The sequence below is a fragment of the Pantherophis guttatus genome, chromosome 4 (assembly GCF_059756535.1).
Source record: "Pantherophis guttatus breed Tessera chromosome 4, ASM5975653v1, whole genome shotgun sequence".
Lineage (NCBI taxonomy): Eukaryota > Metazoa > Chordata > Lepidosauria > Squamata > Colubridae > Pantherophis > Pantherophis guttatus.
The window spans coordinates 85,673,744-85,694,157 of NC_142066.1; the positions used below are offsets into that span (position 1 = coordinate 85,673,744).

Below are 20,414 nucleotides of genomic sequence, written 5' to 3' on the forward strand. Positions count from 1 at the left end.
AGGAATGGATTTTGAAGATGGCCAGTTTTGCAGAGATGGCGAAGATTTCAGCATATTTAAAAGACTGTTCACAAGAGACTTATGAATGGGAATGGAAAAAGTGGATAGATTATGTTCAGAATAAATATCAAACTAGGAAGTATCAAATAGCTTTTATTTGAAAATGTTATATTAAGATAGAAATATTTTAATGTAATGAAGATGAAAAATTATAAGGGGGAGGGAGGGGTTCAAGTTTTATACAAGTTTTATACAAAGGAGGGTTTTTTTACTTGATATGAGTATATTGTGCGGAAATCTGGGGGGAGGGGAGGGTTAGGGTGGGTTAGGGAGGTTGGGAAGTTTGGGGTGGGTTGAGGGGGGGGGAAAGGGGTGAAAATGTAATTGTAAAACTTTTGCAATAAAAAAAATATTTCTTTTTAAAATATACTTATTTTTCCCTGTTGAAGCATTTTATCTTATTTTAATATGTCACAAAGTTACTGAATAATCTACCAAGGTCCCAGACTCTCTGTTGTCTGTAACACCAAAAAGCCAGTATTAAAACAATTCTCTCAGTCCAAAATCATTCCTCAGGATGCACAGTATTTATCATTCTTTGTAGTCCTCCACAAGTCAGTTTGCTTCTTCCAAGTTTCCCAATAAGTCTTTTTTCCCTTTAATTTCCCTTCTTTTGCCTCTTTATACAGTTAACAGACAACATTTATAGTCCTACAGGTTTTGCTATATCTTCATAAGCCACGTAATCAACTCTTTAGTTTCAATGATAATTAATAATCTTCAAAAGTCTCAAATATTTTTCCTTCTTAGCCATGAAGCAAACAGATATCAAATATTATGCAAAGAGAAAAAAGAAAGCAAAACAGTCTCCCAGATGTTACTTCAAGGACATTTCTCGTAAAATAGAATATAGTAAAAATACAGTGTAGTTTCTTTCTTTCACCAGAAGTTGGCACAATCGCCTAGGTTTTCACATTATATCCAATTTAAAAGCTAAAAATCTATTTCTGATTTTGTTCAAGCAATTTCCCCCAAAAATCAACCAAATGTTGATTTTAAACACTTTAAAGCACTTTAAAATGCCTTTTCAAAATATTTCAATAAAGTACTCAAGAGCATTATATATTCTGTCTTAGTTTCACTTTATTTCAGGTCTGTAATCTTTCTCTAGGTATTTGTTCACCACTTTTTTACCACTTTAGAGAGTCTATCTTTTTGGAGTTTCTTTTCTTTGGAGTTAATCTCTAGTATAGAAGTTGAAAATCAGCTCACCCAGATCCAGTCCACTGTTCACACACTGCTCCAACACATTTCTTTCTTCAGTTGTTGTCCCCGCTTCATGGTGGCCATAACGATTGCTTCTTTTCCTTGTTGTAGGATGGGAGGGTAAGTCTCAGATCAAGCAGGAGTGTTGCCAATCTCCACAACCTGCAAGGCACCCCTCCTTTTGTTGTCACCCCTTCAGGATGATTTTAGCCCTTTAAGGGCCCCCCAATGAGGAGGGGGTTCAGCCTAGGTTCCCAGAGCCCCGCTCCCTACGACTATCACACAGTGACACCAAACCGGAAGTCTGAATCTTACAAATCTGAATGTATATTTCCCTCATCCCTTTTACAAACCAAGTAGCATATCTCTTCCGATATGTTTGCTATGCCCACATTCCTCCACATACCCAACCATTCCCTGGCTTCAGCTTTTCTCCCATATCCCAAGGTCATTACCATATTTTTTTATTTGTTTGTTTGTTTGTCAAACATGTACAAGATAAGTATAGGTATGAACATAAACATAAACAAAGGAAGTAAATACCTTAAAATATAATTTAAATACTTTAAATGGAGACAGTAAGACAGGGACGGTAGGCACATTGGTGCACTTATGCATGCCCCCTTTACAGACCTCTTAAGAAAGGAGTGAGGTCCAAAGTAAACAGTTTGAAGTTGAAACTGTGAGGGTTTGTGGCTGTAACAACGGAGTCAGGTAGAACATTCCAGACGTTGACCACTCTGTTGCTGAAATTGTATTTCCTGCAATCGAGTTTGAAGCGGTTTATCTTGAGTTGGTATTGATTGTTTGCCTGTGTATTATTGTGTTTAAAACTGAAGAAGTCATTGACAGGCAAGACATTGTAGCAGACAATTTTGTTTACTATGCTTAAATTGGACTGCAGGCATTGCAATTCCAGATTGTCCAAACCCAAAATTTTAAGCCTGGTGGCATAGGGAATTCTATTGTATATTTGCTATCGTCCAGTACTCTCATATGAGCATATCTAGTAACACAAAATCAATGAAATTTTCAGTGCTCATTAGAAATGCTCCTGAACCTCAGTAGAAGATTTGTAAGTAGGATCATTAGTCCTGAATATATAATGAACCTGTAATATCATTTAGTGAACATGAATATTCTTAATTCCAACAAAAACACTATTTTATTTATATATTTTTGTGTCTATTTGTCTGCAAGAGCAGATACATGAACTTTTATTAGCTGCTATAATTTCTGTTTTTGAGGAGTTTTTTCAGCTTGCAAAGCACATTCCTATGGTTGGATTTCACTTGAATGTTTTCATTTCCCCAGCCATTCAGTTCAATAATCTCAAATTGTAAAATCATGTTTTGGAAAATAGCTATGTGTTTAGTGTCATATTCCTATTTTTTTATGTGATGGAACATAAATTGGTCCTGGGAACAGACTACTAAGGGATAAGTTTCAGAAAACATTACTTAGTCCTGGGAAAGAAGAAAACATGAGAAAGAAACTCAAAATAACCCTGCTTTGATTTTGTTTGGTATGCGATTTAATAGAGAGAAAGTGTAAAAAGTTTTCAGAATTCTGATATAATGCCCTTTAATAATACCAAGCATTCTGCTGTGCCTGTTTCTTGACCCTGTCTATTGACAGTCTGTTTATTATATTTATATCCTATCCTTCTTTGATATATCAAGGGTGAAGGGTGGGGGAAGTCACTAGTTTCCTCTAATCGCAATTCTTATTTTACTGAGAAATAGTGGTTGGCTCGGAGATACCAATGGCCTGTATGAATAAATGCGGCCCTGATCTAATATCATAACCATCATTTTTTATTATTATTTGGTGTTTTTTTCAGCCAGAGATTTTATTTATCTTAATAAAGGCATAGATTTAGAATAACAGAGTTGGAAGGGACCTTGTAGGATATATAATACAACCGCCTGCTCAAGCAGGAGACCCAAACCATTTCTGACAAGTAGCTATCTAGTCTCTTCTTGAAAGCCTCCAGTGATGAAGCACCCACAACTTTTGAATGCAAGCTGCTCCATTGGTTCATTGTTCTCACTGTTAGAAAAAATTTCCTTATTTCTAGGTTAAATCACTCCTTGATCAGTTTCCATCCATTGTTCCTTGTCTGGCCTTCAGGTGCTTTGGAAAATAGGTTGTCCCCCTCTTCTCTGTGACAGCCCCTCAAATATTGGAACACTGCTATCATGTCACCCCAGGTCCTTCTCTTCACTAGACTAGCCATTCTCAGTTCTTATAACCGTTCTTCATGTTTTAGCCTTCAGGCCTCTAATCATCTTTTTTTTTAATTATTATTAAAAAGTTTTACAGAAAAAAAGATTTCCCCCCCCAATATTCCCCCCACCCTTTTCCCTCCCCGCATCCCATCCTCCCCCCCCCAGACTTCCCAGAGCAAAATACAAGGTATTTCAATTAACAATCATAAGCTAAGTTAACCTATCTATCCTTAGATTACTAAAGCACCCCCTGAAACCTTAATTCCACTATAGATAACATAATACTTCTAATACTTAACATTCATTCATAAGCTATTTGATATTTTCTTGTCTGATACTTATTTTGAATATAATCAATCCATCTTCTCCATTCCGATACATATCTTTTTTGTGTATAGTCTTTCAAATACGCTGAAATTTTCACCATTTCTACTAAATTCGTTACTTTCAGTGTCCACTCTTCAATAGTAGACAAAGAGTTCTTCTTCCAGTATTGCGCTACCAACAGCCTACCTGCTGATATTAAGTTCAAGATCAATTTAGTCTCTGATACTGTACAGTCATTATACCCAATAGAAACAATTGAGGAGTAAATTTCAACCTTTTTTTCAGAATGTTCTGCATCACCCACCAAATTTTTATCCAAAATGCCTTGATTTTCTTACAGGTCCACCATATATGATAATAAGTTGCATCATCACATTCACATCTCCAACATTTAGCTTGCAAATTCGAATACATACATGATAATTTTTTAGGATCTAAATGCCATCTATAAAACATTTTATAAAAATTCTCTCTCAAATTTTGTGCTTGCGTAAATTTAACATTTCTAACCCAGATCTTTTCCCATGTTTCCATCATCACTGGTTCCTGAAAGTTTTGTGCCCATTTTATCATACAATCCTTAACCAATTCTGTTTCTGAATCTATTTCCAATAAAGCGTTATACAACCTTTTAATATACATCTGACTTTGATCTGTAATCTGTTTTACCAGATTTTCCTCATTTTGCATGACACCAATTTTTTGACCTTCCCTCCATCTAGCTTGAAGCTGACCATACTGAAACCAAGTATAAATTATCCCTTCTTCTTTTAATACATCTAAAGATTTCAATTGCAGCTTACCCCTTTCCATAAAAAGAAGCTCTTTATAAGTAATCACCTCTGTTTTTTGTTCTATACTTATATTTTCTATTGCATGTCTGGGATTTCCCCTTATGGGTATCTTATAATTTAGCTTATATTGATACTTTTTCCAAACCCTCAGCAACGCATTTCTAAGTATATGACCCTTAAACACTTTATCCACATTTTTTTCATATAACAAATAAGCATGCCATCCATATAACAGATCATAGCCTTCTATATTTAACATTCTCTCTTCAGTTAAATTAAACCAATCGCTAATTTGTGATAAAACAGCTGCTTCATAGTACAATCTTAAATTAGGCATTTTAAGACCTCCTCTCTCATGTACATCCTGTATAATTTTCAGTTTCACTCTTGGTTTCTTCCCGCCCCAAATAAAAGTATTAACCCCTTTCTGCCACTCCCTCAAGTTTCCATCTTTCTTAAGCACTGGTATCACTTGAAACAAAAATAAGAACCTAGGTAATACATTCATTTTTATAACTGCTATCCTTCCCAGTAGGGATAGTTATAGCTTTTTCCAATTTTCCATTTCTTTCTGCGCTTTTTGCCAAAGAACTTCATAATTGTTTTTAAATAATTTTGTATTTGAGGCTGCAATATATACTCCTAGATATTTAACCTTTTTAACTATTTCAAACCCCGTTATTCTCCCTAAATCTTCTCTTTGAGATATGGACATGTTTTTAGTTATCATCTTTGTCTTATGTTGATTTACTTTAAATCCAGATACCTTACCATATTGACCTATTATGTCCAACATATGTGGAGCCGCTTCTATAGCGGCTTCTTTATCTGGGAGGAGTTTGATGCTGTGACTCCTGATGATGTGGACAGGATTTTGGGGAGACTTAGTGCGGCCACATGTTTACTGGACCCGTGTCCCTCCTGGTTGGTACTGGCTTCCCGGGAGGTTACACGAGGCTGGCTCCAGGGCGTCATTAATGCTTCGTTGAGTGAGGGTCACTTCCCCGCTGCCCTGAAAGAGGCGGTGGTGAGGCCTCTCCTCAAGAAGCCGTCCCTGGATCCAGCAATATTGGCTAACTATCGTCCTGTCTCCAACTTTCGCTTTATTGCGAAGGTTGTTGAGAGTGTGGTCGCGCAACAGTTTCCACAATTCCTGGAGGAAACATCCTATCTAGATCCGTTCCAGTCGGGTTTCAGGTCTGGGCACAGCACGGAAACGGCATTGGTCACGTTGGTGGATGATCTCTGGAGGGCTCGGGACAGGGATTATTCCTCTGTTCTGGTCCTATTAGATCTCTCAGCGGCTTTTGATACCATCGACCATGGTATCATGCTGCACCGGCTGGAAGAGTTGGGGGTGGGAGGCACTGTGTTGCGGTGGTTCTCCTCCTTTCTCTCCGACCGGTCACAGTTTGTGTTGGCAGGGGGGCAGAGGTCGACCTCGAGGCCTCTCATTTGTGGAGTGCCGCAGGGATCGGTCCTCTCGCCCCTTCTGTTCAACATTTATGTGAAGCCGCTGGGCGAGATCATCCGTGGCTTTGGGGTGAGATACCACCAGTACACTGATGACACCCAGCTGTACATCTCCACCCCAGGCCACCCCAATGATGCCCTTGAAGTGATGACCCAGTGCCTGGAGGCTGTGCGGATCTGGATGGGGAGGAACAGGCTCAAGCTCAACCCTTCCAAGACTGAGTGGCTGTGGCTCCCGGCATCCCGATATAGTCAGTTGACTCCATCGCTGACTATTGGGGGCGAGTCTTTGGGCCCCCACTGAAAGGGCTCGCAATCTGGGAGTCCTCCTGGATAGGCAGCTGTCTTTGGAGGAACATCTGACGGCTGTTACCAGGGGGACCTTTTATCAGGTTCGCCTGATTCGCCAGTTGCGGCCCTTTCTTGATCGGGATTCCTTGTGCACAGTCACTCACGCCCTCGTCACCTCTCGCCTTGACTACTGCAACGCTCTCTACATGGGGCTCCCCTTGAAGAGCACCCGGAGGCTCCAGCTGGTCCAGAATGCAGCAGCACGGGTAGTGATGGGAGCAACATGGCGCTCCCATGTAACACCGCTCCTGCGCGAGCTGCACTGGCTCCCGGTGGTCTTCCAGGTGGTCTTCCAGGTGTTGGTTATCACCTTTAAAGCGCTCCATGGCATAGGGCCTAGCTATCTCCGAGACCGCCTGCTGCTCCCATCGACCCGTGCGCTCCCACAGAGAGGGCCTCCTCAGGGTGCCATCAGCCAAACAATGTAGGCTGGTGGCCCCCAGGGGGAGGGCCTTCTCTGTGGGGGCTCCCACCCTCTGGAATCAGTTGCCCCCGGAGATAAGAAGAATCCATGACCTCAATGCCTTCCGTCGTTCCCTGAAAACCCATCTTTTTCAGCAAGCAGGGTTGGCTTAAGAAGAAATTTTTAAATTCTTTTAATTAGTCTGTGATTCTTAACTTCGGGCCAAAATTTATATATATTTTTAATGTTTTAATATTTGTATTCTATGTTTTTTATCTTGGCTGTACACCGCCCTGAGTCCTCAGGGAGAAGGGCGGTATATAAATTGGAAATTAAATTAAAATTAAATTAAATTAAATATAGGTTGAGATAAAGTAACAACCAAGTCATCTGCAACCCTCTTAATCTATAATCCTGCTGTCTAATTACAATTCCTTTTATTTTATCAGAGTCACGTATCTTATTCAACAAAACTTCTAAAGATAAAATAAACAACAATGGAGACAAAGGACAGCCCTGCCTTGTACCTTTCTCAATTTTAAAAACATCTGTTAAGCCTCCATTAACTATTATTTGTGCTGTTTGTTCCTGATATATTGCTCTAATTGATTGTATAAAACACTCTCCAAAATGCATTTTCTCTATTATCTTAAACAAAAATTGCCAATTCAATCAATCAAATGCTTTCTCTGCATCCAAAAATATGAACACTGCAGGGACCTTGTGGTTTTTTTCCAAATATTCCAATAAATTTATAATTCGTCTAACATTATATTTCATTTGCCTCCCTTTTATAAAACCTGATTGATCATTATGAATTGTTTGTTGCATAACTGCCATTAGTCTATTCCCTAATATCTTGGCAAAAACTTTATAGTCAGTGTTCAAAAGTGATATTGGCCTAAAATTTTCAGGTTTGGTACAGTTTTGATCTTCCTTCGGGATCAGTGAAACAAAAGCTGTTCTCCAAGAGGGTGGAACTCCTCCCCCAATTGAATTTTACAAAATAAAGCTCTAAGCGGTTCTACCATTTCAGACTGTAGGTTCTTATAATAAACAGCTGTTAATCCATCTGTTCCCGGAGCTTTCCCTATTTTTAACTGCTTAATTGCTGCAATAATCTCCTCAGAGGTTATTGGCTGATTCAATCCTTCCCTCTGTTCTAACGTTAATTCAGGAATATTCTCTTCCTTTAAGTATCTATCTATATCTATGCCTTGTATTGAATCACTAACATAAGTTTGTATAAAATTCTAAAAAAGCCTTTTTGATCATATTCTGTTGGTAAACTTCCTTACCTCAAAATTCTATCTTACCAATGACTCGTGATTTCTGTTTTTTTCTCAGCCCATAAGCCAACCACCTACCTGGTTTATTGGCATTACAAAATGTGTTGTGTTTAGCATATTGTAAACTAGTTGCCACTTGATCAGACATTAACATATTAAATTGCTCTCATAGTATATTTATTGTTTCTTTTACTTTCTTATCTCCTGGATTAAGTATAAGTAATTGTTCTTTCTTTTTTATTTCTTCCTCTATCTCTTTCCGCTTCTTTTGTTGTTTTAATCTATGTTTATTATTCATATGTATTAAAATTCCCCTCATATAAGCCTTACTAGCATCCCAAACCATTTCCATAGAAGTACCCTTGTGCATATTAATAGCAAAAAATTCTTTCATTTGTTTTTAAGCTCATTCACATTTTCTTCATATCTAAATAAATTTTCATTTAGCCTCCAGGACCTCCTTTCTCCCCTCTCCTGTTCCAATTCCACCCAAACTGGACTATGATCAGTTAGAGTTCTTGGACATATCTTCGTCTTCTTCACCCTAGAAATAAAATCATTTATTATTAGTATGAAATCAATCCTGGAGAAGGATTGATGTCTATCAGAAAAGAAAGTAAAGTCTCTCTCCTCCACATTGTGTTCTCTCCAAATATCTCTCAATTCTATATCTTCCATCATATCAAAAAAGGATTTAGGTAATTTTGCACGTGTTGAAATCTTTGATAAACTTTTTTTTATCTTTCTGTGTATCTGTTACTCCATTCCAGTCACCCATTAATATAAAAGATTTATAATCCCATTGTAATATTTTAGTATGTAAAAATTTATAAAACTTGTGTTGTTGCTGATTAGGAGCATATATTCCAATTAGAAGCATTTTTCCAGTCTGAGTTAATAATTCAGTTGCAATATATCTTCCTTGAACATCTGTCTCAATTAAATTAGCTGATAGTCCTTTCTTTACATATATAACTAACCCATTTTCCTTCTCTGGCGCTGATGCCACAAAGTGTGTACCTAATCTTGAATTTATCAAATATTTTTGATCTAATAGTCTAATATGTGTTTCTTGCAAACAAATGACATCGTTTTTAAATTGTTTCAAATAATGAAATACTTTCTTTTTTGTGGTGAATTTAGACCATTAACATTCCAAGATAGGAATTTAGTTGCCATCTTTCGAAGTCTCATGAGCATCAGCTGAACATCCTCCTCCACCTTACTCTTCGGCCTAGCCCCCCCCCCCCCGCTTCTGTTTTTTGAACTTCTTGAGGTAAATCTTGAGGTTGTTGCACTTTTAATTGTTGTTCTTGATGTTTATAAGTTGCTCGGGTCAGTCATTGTTCTCTTGGCTCCCCCTTCTTAGTTGGTTCCAGAGTTGGGGGTAGGCCCCCAAGATCCAGATCTTCTTCCATGGTGATTTCTCCAGCTGCAACTTCAGCATAAGTTTGTATCTACTTTCCATCTTTTTCTTGTTGTAGCATCTCCATTTTCTTTTTACCCCCGCCCCCTGGTGAGGGTGGGTATCCAGCCTTTAGAACATTAACATAAAAATCTTTTGCTTTCCAAACTGTGTTTAACCGGTATCTTTCTCCACTATAAGTCACTATTAGACCAGTTGGGACATCCCATCTGTATGGCACTTGTTGGTTTCTCAGTTCATTTACCAAAAAGCCAAAATCCTTTCTGCTTCTTAACATTTTTGGAGGGATCTCTTTCAAAACCACCACTTCTTGCCCAGCCACTTGAACCTTATTCTTGTAAGAAGCTTGTAAGATGTCATTTCTGATCCTCCTGGTTGTAAACTAAATCATCACATCTCTTGGCAACTGTCTTTGTCTTACCAGCCAGGAATTGACCCTATAGATTTTATCAATTCAACTTACCACATCTTCTGGTCTTTCTTTAATTATCTCTGCAATAGCTTCAGCACAAATGTCCTTTAGATTTTCCTTACTATTTTCTTTCAGGCCTCTCAATCTCAGGGCAAATTCCATAGATCTGTATTGTAACATAACAATTCATCATCCACCTTCTCTGTTTTAGTCATAATGAAGCGGGATTTACTAATCCCAAATTAGTCAGGAGACAAGACCACGGAGATCCAGAGAAAACAGGCTTTTATTGAATATTGCTAGCAATAGGCCCAGTGCAGTAACCTGACAAATACTGAGCCTCGAGCAACGCCCTGAGGCAGGTTTTATAGGTTTCATGATCATAGCATGGTTTCAGTTCCTCTTAGGATAATACAGTATACATACATACAGATGGGTAAGATGGAAAAATACAAATACAGAAGTATATAATGGAAAAGTATAAAAGCAGAAGTCTATGAGTATACAATCCTATAGGGTTTACACAATACTATTTTGGAACATCTTGTGGTTTCAATTGTTACAACATTATAGTTACAACAGATTGCTACTGAGAGTACAGATTTAGGATAAAGGGCAATACGTTATAAATGATATAAAAGCAAGGCCTTTGTGATGCATACTGTTAGGATATACCATATGAGGGGCTCTCCTTCAATAATATCTCCTACTTTGTTTTCCAAATTCAAATTGGCTTCATTGATTTCTTCCACTCTCTCCTCCACCTGAATAACAAGTTTTGACAATCCTGAAACTGCAAAGACAATATCATCTCTTATTTCATCATGCTTTACTTCAACAACTTCTTTAATTGACTTTATATCCTCCTCAAATTTCTTTAATTTCCCTTCCACAATTACTGTTAGGTTATTCATGGCTGCAGCTTGATTATTCATGGCTTCTTTTATAAATTCTTTGAGTTCATTAAAAGAAGCCTCCTGACTCTGTGAATCAGCCGGAAGTTGTGCTTTCTGCGTCACCTCTGACACCACTGGAGAACCTCCTCCTCCTCTGGCAGCTCCTGGCTTAACTTGTTTAGAAGCCATCTTTTTTTAAAAAAAGAATCTTTTTTCCTTTCACAGCCACAGAGTCCCTTGAAATTTTCAAAAGCTTGTAATTTATAGTCTCTAATTTATCAAGCAAAATAGTCTTTTCTCCACAAGCTCTCACTTCCCAGCAGCTTTAATCCACTCTTGCAGTGCAAAGTTCTCAATAAGCACTTTCATTTCTGACTTTCACTTTCATACCCATAACAAAGGCGCCATCTTCAGCCTCCAGCTCAAAGGATTCAATTAGAAACAATGTAAATCCGGAGTTAAGCACTGTTACTTTTAAAGCTTGTTCTCCTGTTTCCACTCTGCCTGCGCTTGTAATCAGTCAAACTCACTTTTGCCAGCAGGATCGGTCGCGGTGTCTGGCTCTGTTTAGAACAGAGTTGTCCCGGATTCGGAGCTTCTTGGTGGGCTAACTGGGGAGCTCTCACCCTCCAAGCCTCTGGAATTATTCCAGAGGGCTTTCGGGGAGCTCTACTCACACCCACCAGCTCTCCTCTCCTTCTTCTCCCGATGGAGAGGTTTTTAAGCTGCCAGACAGCCGATTAGCGCTGTCAAAGCGGCTTTTACGAGATTGCGGGGCTGGCGGTCTAAGGAGACCGTCCACAATGCCTGCGGTGCCAACTGGAAGTCCTAATATCATAACCATCATATAGTTTCCCAATCAATCCTGTTATGCATGATATTTGCTGCTGCTGCTGTTTCTTCATCTATGCAACCATAGGCCTGTGTTGTTGGACTATAATGGGTGAACTTTCGACAGAATAACAGTCAACCAAATAATGTATGTATGTGTTCTTCTAGGAATGATTTTGCCTGTTTAGTGTCATATTCCATTTGATGTTTCTGGAAAGCTGCATTTCACAGAAGAGGTGTCCTAAGGTCACTTTCAGAAAAGCACTTTATTATCTCCCAGCATATGATTAAATTGCATATACCTCCCTTCCCAGAAGTCCCGGTAAAAAAGATAACATGAAGGACAGAGTGACCATTCATGGGAATGAAGACTAAGAATGTCATAAATAATGTTCAGACTGAGAAAGAAAAACAAGTATTTCTTATAAGTTTCTTTTTCTCATTCTCTCCTCATTCTTTCCTGCTCTGGATATCTGCCAATAGAGAATTCAGGACTCTAGTGATTGAGATGGTGCTGGCTACAGATATGTCCTGTCATTTTCAGCAAATCAAAGCCATGAAGAATGCATTGCAGCAGCCAGAAGGGTAAGAGACCTTCTGACACTGTGGAGGAAAGGGCTCTTACTATAACTGGTACTTTGCCATTTTATTACATGAGCCTTAAAAACACCTTGCTGAAAAACAACAACAGCAACAACAACAATATTTGTTACTTATAATTATTTCTTTTTCCAGTGATTGGATTCACATGCAGTTGCATCATTTCAGCTAAACCCTGCTTTACTGGTTACTAATTAATGTAATACACTGCATTTCGGATTGCCCTGATAGAATGTTTGTGGGAGATAAATGTCTGGAATACATTAGTCAATATTAGTTATACTAAATTATACTTATTACAGGGCCAATTCAAAGTACTGATGTTAACTGGTTTGGATCCAGTTTATTTAAATTGAATCCATCTGTACCCACATGATCCTAATCAAATTTTAATATCAGAAATTGAATATTGTTCACTAATAGGAATTACAAGAATTCTTTGGAATTCTTCCTGTAGCAATTAAAAGGATTATTCAAATCTGTGTATTCCTTGAACTAAGAATTTATATCTTATAGCTACTACCGTGTTTCCCCGAAAATAAGACCCTGTCTTATATTTTTTTTAACCTGGAAATAAGGGCTTGGCCTTTTTTTCGGGGGGGGGGGTTATTATTTTGGGGCACAATTTGGGGGTGGCAGGTGGGGAGGAGAGGGGAGAAGCAAAGGGCAGGAAGACCTGCTATGCCCGGCAAGGGAAGAGACGGCAAGAATCATGGCTGCTTTTGCAGCCGCTTGAGGCTGCAAAAGCAGCAAGAGAAACGGTGGAGGGGAACCAGGAAGATTGGGTAGATGAGGTGCTGGGTGGTGAGGGTGGTGGCCATGGAAGTACCTGCTGTGCAGGGGCAGCTGAGCCTGCATTGTGTAGCTCGCAAGGGTGGCCACAGCTTCCCGAGTGCGAGCCTTTCCCGGTCCCTGGACACCGGTCCCTCCCCACCCTCCGCTTCCAAGCAGGGAGGCTGTCCTTGGTGGGTGGAGTGGCAGCTTCCTCCTCCTCCTCCCTGAAGGCCCGCCCCACTTAAAGGCCCAGCGTGGTGCTTCTCCTAGCCCGCCCGCCCCTGCGCCCACCCCTCTCCAAGCGCTCCAATTGTGCAGTCTTCCTGCCCCTCGAGATAAACTGGTCAAGAGGCGCACAGCAGCGAGCCGAACCTGTCCTAAGCCTCACCACTTTCAGTCCCTGCCTCCCTGGCCCGAGGCTCCCACAGCACACCCATTCATGAAGGCCAGGAGTCCTTTACCCCCAGTTCTGCCTTCAGGGATCTACTGGCTGAGCCCCTCTCCACAAATCCCTGGCCTGCCTGTCAACATTATAGAAGATGCAACACTGCACACTGCCCATAAGCAACGTGCAGCTTCTCACAATTTTCATTTCATTTCATTTCATTTATTAGATTTGTATACCGCCCTACTCCCGAAGGACTCAGGGCGGTGAACAGGCACAGAATAAAACACATAAATACAAAAGTTAAAAAACATAACTAAAACCAAATTAAATAATTTCGCCCGAGATAATTAAAATTCCCAATAATTTAAAAACAAATTAAAATTTCAGTTTAAAAAATTTAAGGGGAGAAAATTAGGCCAGGCTGGCTTGCTGGAATAGGAGGGTCTTAAGAGCATGGCGGAAAGTGCGCAGATCTGGGATCCTCCGTATCCGGAAGCGCACCCGGAAGACCACCGGGAGCCAGTGCAGCTCGCGCAGGAGAGGTGTCACACGGGAGCGCCATGTTGCTCCCATAACCACCCGCGCAGCCGCACTCTGCACCAGTTGGAGCCTCCGGGTGCTCCTCAAGGGGAACCCCATGTAGAGAGCATTACAATAGTCCAGACGGGAGGTGACGAGGGCATGAGTGACTGTGTGTAGTGAATCCCGATCCAGAAAGGGACGCAACTGGCAAATCAGGCGAACCTGATGAAAGATCCTCCTGGTCACGGCCATCAAGTGCTCTTCTAAAGACAGCCATGAATCCAGGAGGATGCCCAAGTTGCGAGCCCTCTCCGTGGGGGCCAGCGATTCGCCCCCAATAGTCAGCGATGGCGTCAACTGACTATATCGGGACGTCGGAAACCACAGTCACTCGGTCTTGGTTGAGCCTGAGCCTGTTCCTCCCCATCCAGATCCACATGGCCTCCAGACACCGGGACATCACTTCAAGGACATCGTTGGGGTGGTCCGGGGTGGAGATGTACAGCTGGGTGTCATCAGCGTACTGGTGGTACTTCACCCCAAAACCACGGATGATCTCGCCCAGCAGCTTTACATAAATGTTGAACAAAAGGGGTGAGAGGACCGACCCTTGTGGCACCCCACATATGAGGGTCCTTGGGGTCGACCTCTGGCCCCCTGCCAACACAGACTGCAACCGGCCGGAGAGAAAGGAGGAGAACCACCGTAGTACAGTGCCCCCTACCCCTAACTCTTCCAACCGGTGCAGCATGATACCATGGTCGATGGTATCAAAAGCCGCTGAGAGGTCTAACAGGACCAGGACAGAGGAGCACCCCCTGTCCCGAGCCCTCCAGAGATCATCTACCAACGCGACCAATGCCGTTTCTGTGCTGTACCCGGGCCTGAAGCCCAACTGGAATGGATCCAGATACGTCTGCAGAGAATTGCCTGCAATTCTCCTTATTGTGAGAGGCAGCACGTTGCAAAGAAGAATGAATGGGATGAGGGACCTCTGTGTGTGTTGTAGAGGGTGGGGGATGGAGAGAATGTTGCTGCCAACCCTGGATAACTCTCCAAGGTTGGATCGGATCTCTCTCTCTCTCTCTCTCTCTCTCTCTCTCTCTCTCTCTCTCTCTCTCTCTCTCTCTCCCTCCCTCCCTCCCTCCCTCCCTCCCTCCCTCTCTCTCTCTCTCTCTCTCTCTCTCTCTCTCTCTCTCTCACACACACACACACACACACACACACACACACACACACACACATTCTTTCTTTGGGATCGCAGCACAGATGACCCTTCCAGGATTGCAAGGCTGAAGGCTTCAGATGGAGCATTTTGGGGATGTGTGTCTGTGCTGCGATCCCAAGTAAAGAAAGATTGGCAGGAAAAGGGAGAGAAGGCCAGCAGCTGGGGAGGTGCTCTAGAGATCAGGGCTGAGTTGCACAGCCCTCGCTGGCTCAGCTGATCAGCGGGCAGCAAATAAGGGGCTGAACCTCCAGGAGGTGACCGGGGAAGGGAAGGGCTGCCTCCTGTGCTGGCCATGCCCACCCCATCACTAGGGCTTATTTTTTGGGGGGGGGAATATTTATGCCCACCCCAAAAATCAGTCTTGGCCTTATTTTCGGGACATGTCCTATTTTCAGGGAAACACAGTATTTTTTCTTTTTTTCTTTTAAAGATCTGCATTTTTTAGGGTTGGGTTCCTAATTAAATTGCAATCTAGTTTGTAAAGATTTCATTATGAGGAATGGACTACATGAGTAGCATTTAAACATTAAACTTACTTTTGTTCTATTGGGGCATACAAAACATCTCTTCCACTAAAATCACAAATTAGCAGCTAACTCTTTTCCTATTGAAGAAGATTGCATAGGAGAGGCTAGAAAAAGGTAGAAATGCCCTTTTGAAATTCATTACCAAATATGGAGAAAATTATGGAGATGATTTATTTGAATTTCGACAGAGGAAAGAGAAATTGCTCTCAAAATGTCTTAAGAAAATACTTACAGTAGGAAAACTTCTTTCATTAAGTTTTCCCTTAGTATGTAGCTGAAACAGCAAACCACTGGAGAGATGATTACACAATAAAATATAGAACATTCATATATCCTACTTAGCCATTATATAACTGGGTAGGTGCAAGAATATAAAAACAACCTCCATCTTTTATTTTCTTTGAAAAAAATTGTCAGCAACTTCTCTCACATCAGATTTAATGAGTTTTTCTTTATTTTGTAGATAAGATATGATTTATAAAACATATATTTCATTCATTCATTTTTATGAATGTAAGAAGAATTTCAATAAAAGCATCATATATCTTGCTTGTTAGAATACTATCTATTGTTTAGATCAGAACTAGGAGCAGGTGTAGACTCTTTGTTTCTTTTCTTCTTTTAGAAACAAACCTGCTTCCTTCTTATTCAGAACGTTGTCTTGGATTTGTTTCTTTAAAAAAAAAACAAATTCTAATGTCAGTTCCAAACTTCCTTATGTAGGCATAGAATTTGCAGATTCATGAACTAGATTTTATCTGCTAGAACTGATTTCAGCTTAAATAGATAGGTTTGACAAAATACAGTATACTTTTTGAGATAGGATGTATTTTTATGTAACTGCTGGAAACACTGTTGGGTAGAAAAACATAAAAGGGGTGAAAGAGCTTGCTTTGTATTGGAAAGCATATTATGATAAATGTCACCAAAAGGTAATTATAGCTGGCCATCATCGTGTATATTTATTGACCTTAGCTTCTACATTTTAATCCATGAGCATTTTCCCCTTAATATTAGAAGGAAGTATGGAGACGTCATGTGTTTCAGATCCAGACAAGGCAAATACTAAATGTTACTTGTTTAAGGTCCAATATTTTTTCCCTAATATTCTTACTGGCTTGAGTTCAGAGACTGACCTGACTATGACTATTATGACTATGTTTTCGATGCAACTTCACAAGCTATTGTCCATTAGCTTATTGTCAGCATACCTTCATTTCCTTAGTTAGCAGTCTTTTAAAAAATCTATTTATTTAGGCAATTAATTTATGCCATTATTTTGGTTTTTCAGAATTGAAAAACCAAAAGCCTTATCCTTGATGTTGCACACAGCTGACATCAGTCATCCTGCCAAGGCATGGAACCTCCATCATCGCTGGACCATGTCACTGTTAGAAGAATTTTTCAGACAGGTAACATGAAGAATTCATTTTTGTTGATCATGACAAGCTGAGGAATGTGTTTAGAAAGCTGAGAGTCCTAGAAATTTATTACATAACTATATTATATATGATGCTTAATATTATTACTGTAGATGCTTGAATGTTCCACTTACACTAACCCACAAATAATCTAATTCCTTCTCCCATACCCATAAGTCCTTCCTTCCTTCCTTCCTTCCTTCCTTCCTTCCTTCCTTCCTTCCTTCCTTCCTTCCTTCCTTCCTTCCTTCCTTCCTTCCTCTGGGATTCCACAGGCTTGACATTAATGCCTGTAGAAAAGAAAAGAAAATTCTCCCCCCCCTCCCCCCTTTCTCATTAGCTGGCAATCTTATCTAACAAAATATGTTATGAAGTGATAAGCTATGGCAAAAGTTCCAAATATGGTATCTAAGTAACATTTGATTTACACAGTTTTTGTTGCTGAGTTTGGGGAGGTAGGTTGACTGCTTCCTTGTTTTTGTGGCTTTACTGAATTTTAATTACATTTTAAAATTGTGCTAATTATTGTTTTAGAGTTATATGCCTGCTTATTGATGGAAAATTATCAGAGAAAGATAACAAATAGTATACTTACTGCTGCCTATCCCTCATAATGGTTGTCTCCATGTTAAAAATTGCTTATTTTACATCTGGCTGGGAATAATGGCAAGACTATAAAAAAAAATTCCACAGATGCAGAACACTTATTTTGGCTAACAAATTTTGCTTCTGTTTTTAGTCTTTTCTCAAATATTAAGGGGAAACTGAGAAAAAGTTGAGTAGCTCGGGCAGCAGCCCTGCCCGAGCTACTCAACGTCATCACCGCGGTGGCGGTTGAGACCCCTAGGCTTATGGTCATGGGGGATTTCAACTTGCCGTCCATGGGTGAGGCATCTGAGGTGGCTCAGGAGTTTAGGGCTTCCATGACAGCCATGGACCTGACCCAGTTAATTCATGGCCCTACCCACACAGGGGGAAACATGCTGGATTTGGTTTTTGTCTCTGGACTGTGGTTGAGTGATCTTGAGATAGGGGATATAGTTACCGAGCCCTTGTCATGGTCAGATCACTCTCTCCTTCATCTTGACCTTCGAACCGCTGCACCCCACCGCAGGGAGGCGGAGCCGGTAAGATGGTTCCTCCCCAGGCGCCTGATGGAACCTGACAGGTTCCAGATGGAGCTTGGGCTATTTCCTGAGGCTCTGGCACATGCCTCGGCTGGAGACCTAGTGGCTGCCTGGGATAGGGCGGCCGCTGGAGCTCTGGATTGGGTCATGCCTTTGCGGCCTCTGACCCGGCGCCGATCTCATTTGGCTCCTTGGTTCACTGAGGAGCTGAGGGAGTTGAAGCACCGGAAAAGACGCCTAGAGAGTAGTTGGAGGGCCAGTCTTTCAGAATCGGACCGGACACTGGTAAGATCTCATATTAGGAATTACCTAGTGGCGATAAAAGCAGCGAAATGTAGCTATTTTGCTGCTCTTATTGCATCATCAGATAACCGCCCGGCTGCCCTGTTTAGGGTGACCCACTCCCTGCTCCACCAGGAAGCGCGGGAGGATCCCTTGGAGGGTAGAGCCGAGGATTTTGTTCAGTATCTGTATGACAAAATCACTCAGATCTGGGAAGATTTGGACTCCGACTGGGTAGTCTCAGGGGGAGGGACTGGGGCAGGTCTTGAGAATGTTATCTGGGATGAGTTTGATCATGTGACCCCTGAAGACGTGGACAGGATTCTGGGCAGACGGAATGCGACCACTTGTTTATTGGACCCGTGCCCCTCCTGCTTAGTGCTGGCTTCCCGAGAGGTGATGCGAGGCTGGCTCCAGGGGATTATAAATGCTTCATTGGGTGAGGGTGACTTCCCCGCCACCTTGAAAGAGGCGGTGGTGAGGCCTCTCCTCAAGAAGCCTTCCCTGGACTCAGCAGTGTTGGCTAATTATCATCCGGTCTCCAACCTTCGTTTTGTGGTGAAGGTTGTTGAAAGTGTGGTTGCGTGACAGCTCCCCCAGTACCTGGATGAAACGACATATCTGGATCCGTTCCAGTTGGGCTTCATGCCTGGGTACAGCATGGAAACGGCATTGGTCACGTTGGTAGATGATCTCTGGAGGGCTCGGGACAGGGGTTGCTCCTCTGTCCTGGTCCTATTAGATCTCTCAGCGGCTTTTGATACCATCATTCATGGTATCATGCTGCACCGGTTGGAAGAGGTAGGGGTGGGGGGCACTGTACTATGGTGGTTCTCCTCCTTTCTCTCCGACCGGTTGCAGTCTGTGTTGGCAGGGGGGCAGAGGTCAACCCCGAGGCCCCTCATATGTGGGGTGCCACAAGGGTCGGTCCTCTCGCCCCTTCTGTTCAACATATATGTAAAGCTGCTGGGCGAGATCATTTGTGGTTTTGGGGTGAAGTACCATCAGTACACTGATGATACCCAGCTGTACATCTCCACCCCGGACCACCCCAACGATGCCCTTGAAGTGATATCCCAGTGTCTGGAGGCCGTGCGGATCTGGATGGGGAGGAACAGGCTCAGGCTCAACCCATCCAAGACCGAGTGGCTGTGGTTTCCGACGTTCCGATATAGTCAGTTGACGCCATCGCTGACTATTGGGGGTGAATCGCTGGCCCCCACGGAGAGGGCTCGCAACTTGGGCATCCTCCTGGATTCATGGCTGTCTTTAGAAGAGCACTTGACGGCCGTGACCGGGAGGATCTTTCATCAGGTTCGCCAGATTCGCCAGTTGCGTCCCTTTCTGGATCAGGACTCACTACACACAGTCACTCATGCCCTCGTCACCTCCCGTCTGGACTATTGTAATACTCTCTACATGGGGCTCACCTTGAGGAGCACCCGGAGGCTCCAACTGGCGCAGAGTGCGGCTGCGCAGGTGGTTATGGGAGCAACATGGCGCTCCCATGTGACACCTCTCCTGCGCGAGCTGCACTGGCTCCCGGTGGTCTTCTGGGTGCGCTTCAAGGTTTTGGTTACCACCTTTAGAGCGCTCCATGGCTTAGGACCTGGTTATTTACGGGACCGCCTACTATCACAAACAGCCTCCCACCGGCCGGTACGCTCTCATAAGCAGTGTCGACTGGCGGCCCCCAGGGGGAGGGTCTTCTCTGTGGGGGCACCCACTATCTGGAACAAGCTCCCCCCGGAGATACAGAGGATTCCGGATCTGCGCACTTTCTACCATGCTCTTAAGACCCTCCTATTCCAGCAAGCCAGCCTGGCCTAATTTTCTCCTCTTTCTT

The 20,414-nt window shown here is 42.0% G+C and overlaps 1 protein-coding gene across 5 annotated transcripts in view; it reads left to right on the top strand.

Annotated features, from left to right (window-relative positions):
* Nucleotides 1-20,414, top strand: part of PDE1C (phosphodiesterase 1C) — a 1,150,117-nt gene that overhangs the window by 879,593 nt on the left and 250,110 nt on the right. For all 5 annotated transcript variants that reach the window (XM_060686088.2, XM_087894093.1, XM_060686092.2 and 2 more), the window contains 2 exons: nt 12,183-12,284; nt 17,030-17,150. In XM_060686088.2, coding sequence (XP_060542071.1) covers nt 12,183-12,284; nt 17,030-17,150 — 223 coding nt within the window. The remainder of the gene's footprint in view (nt 1-12,182; nt 12,285-17,029; nt 17,151-20,414) is intronic.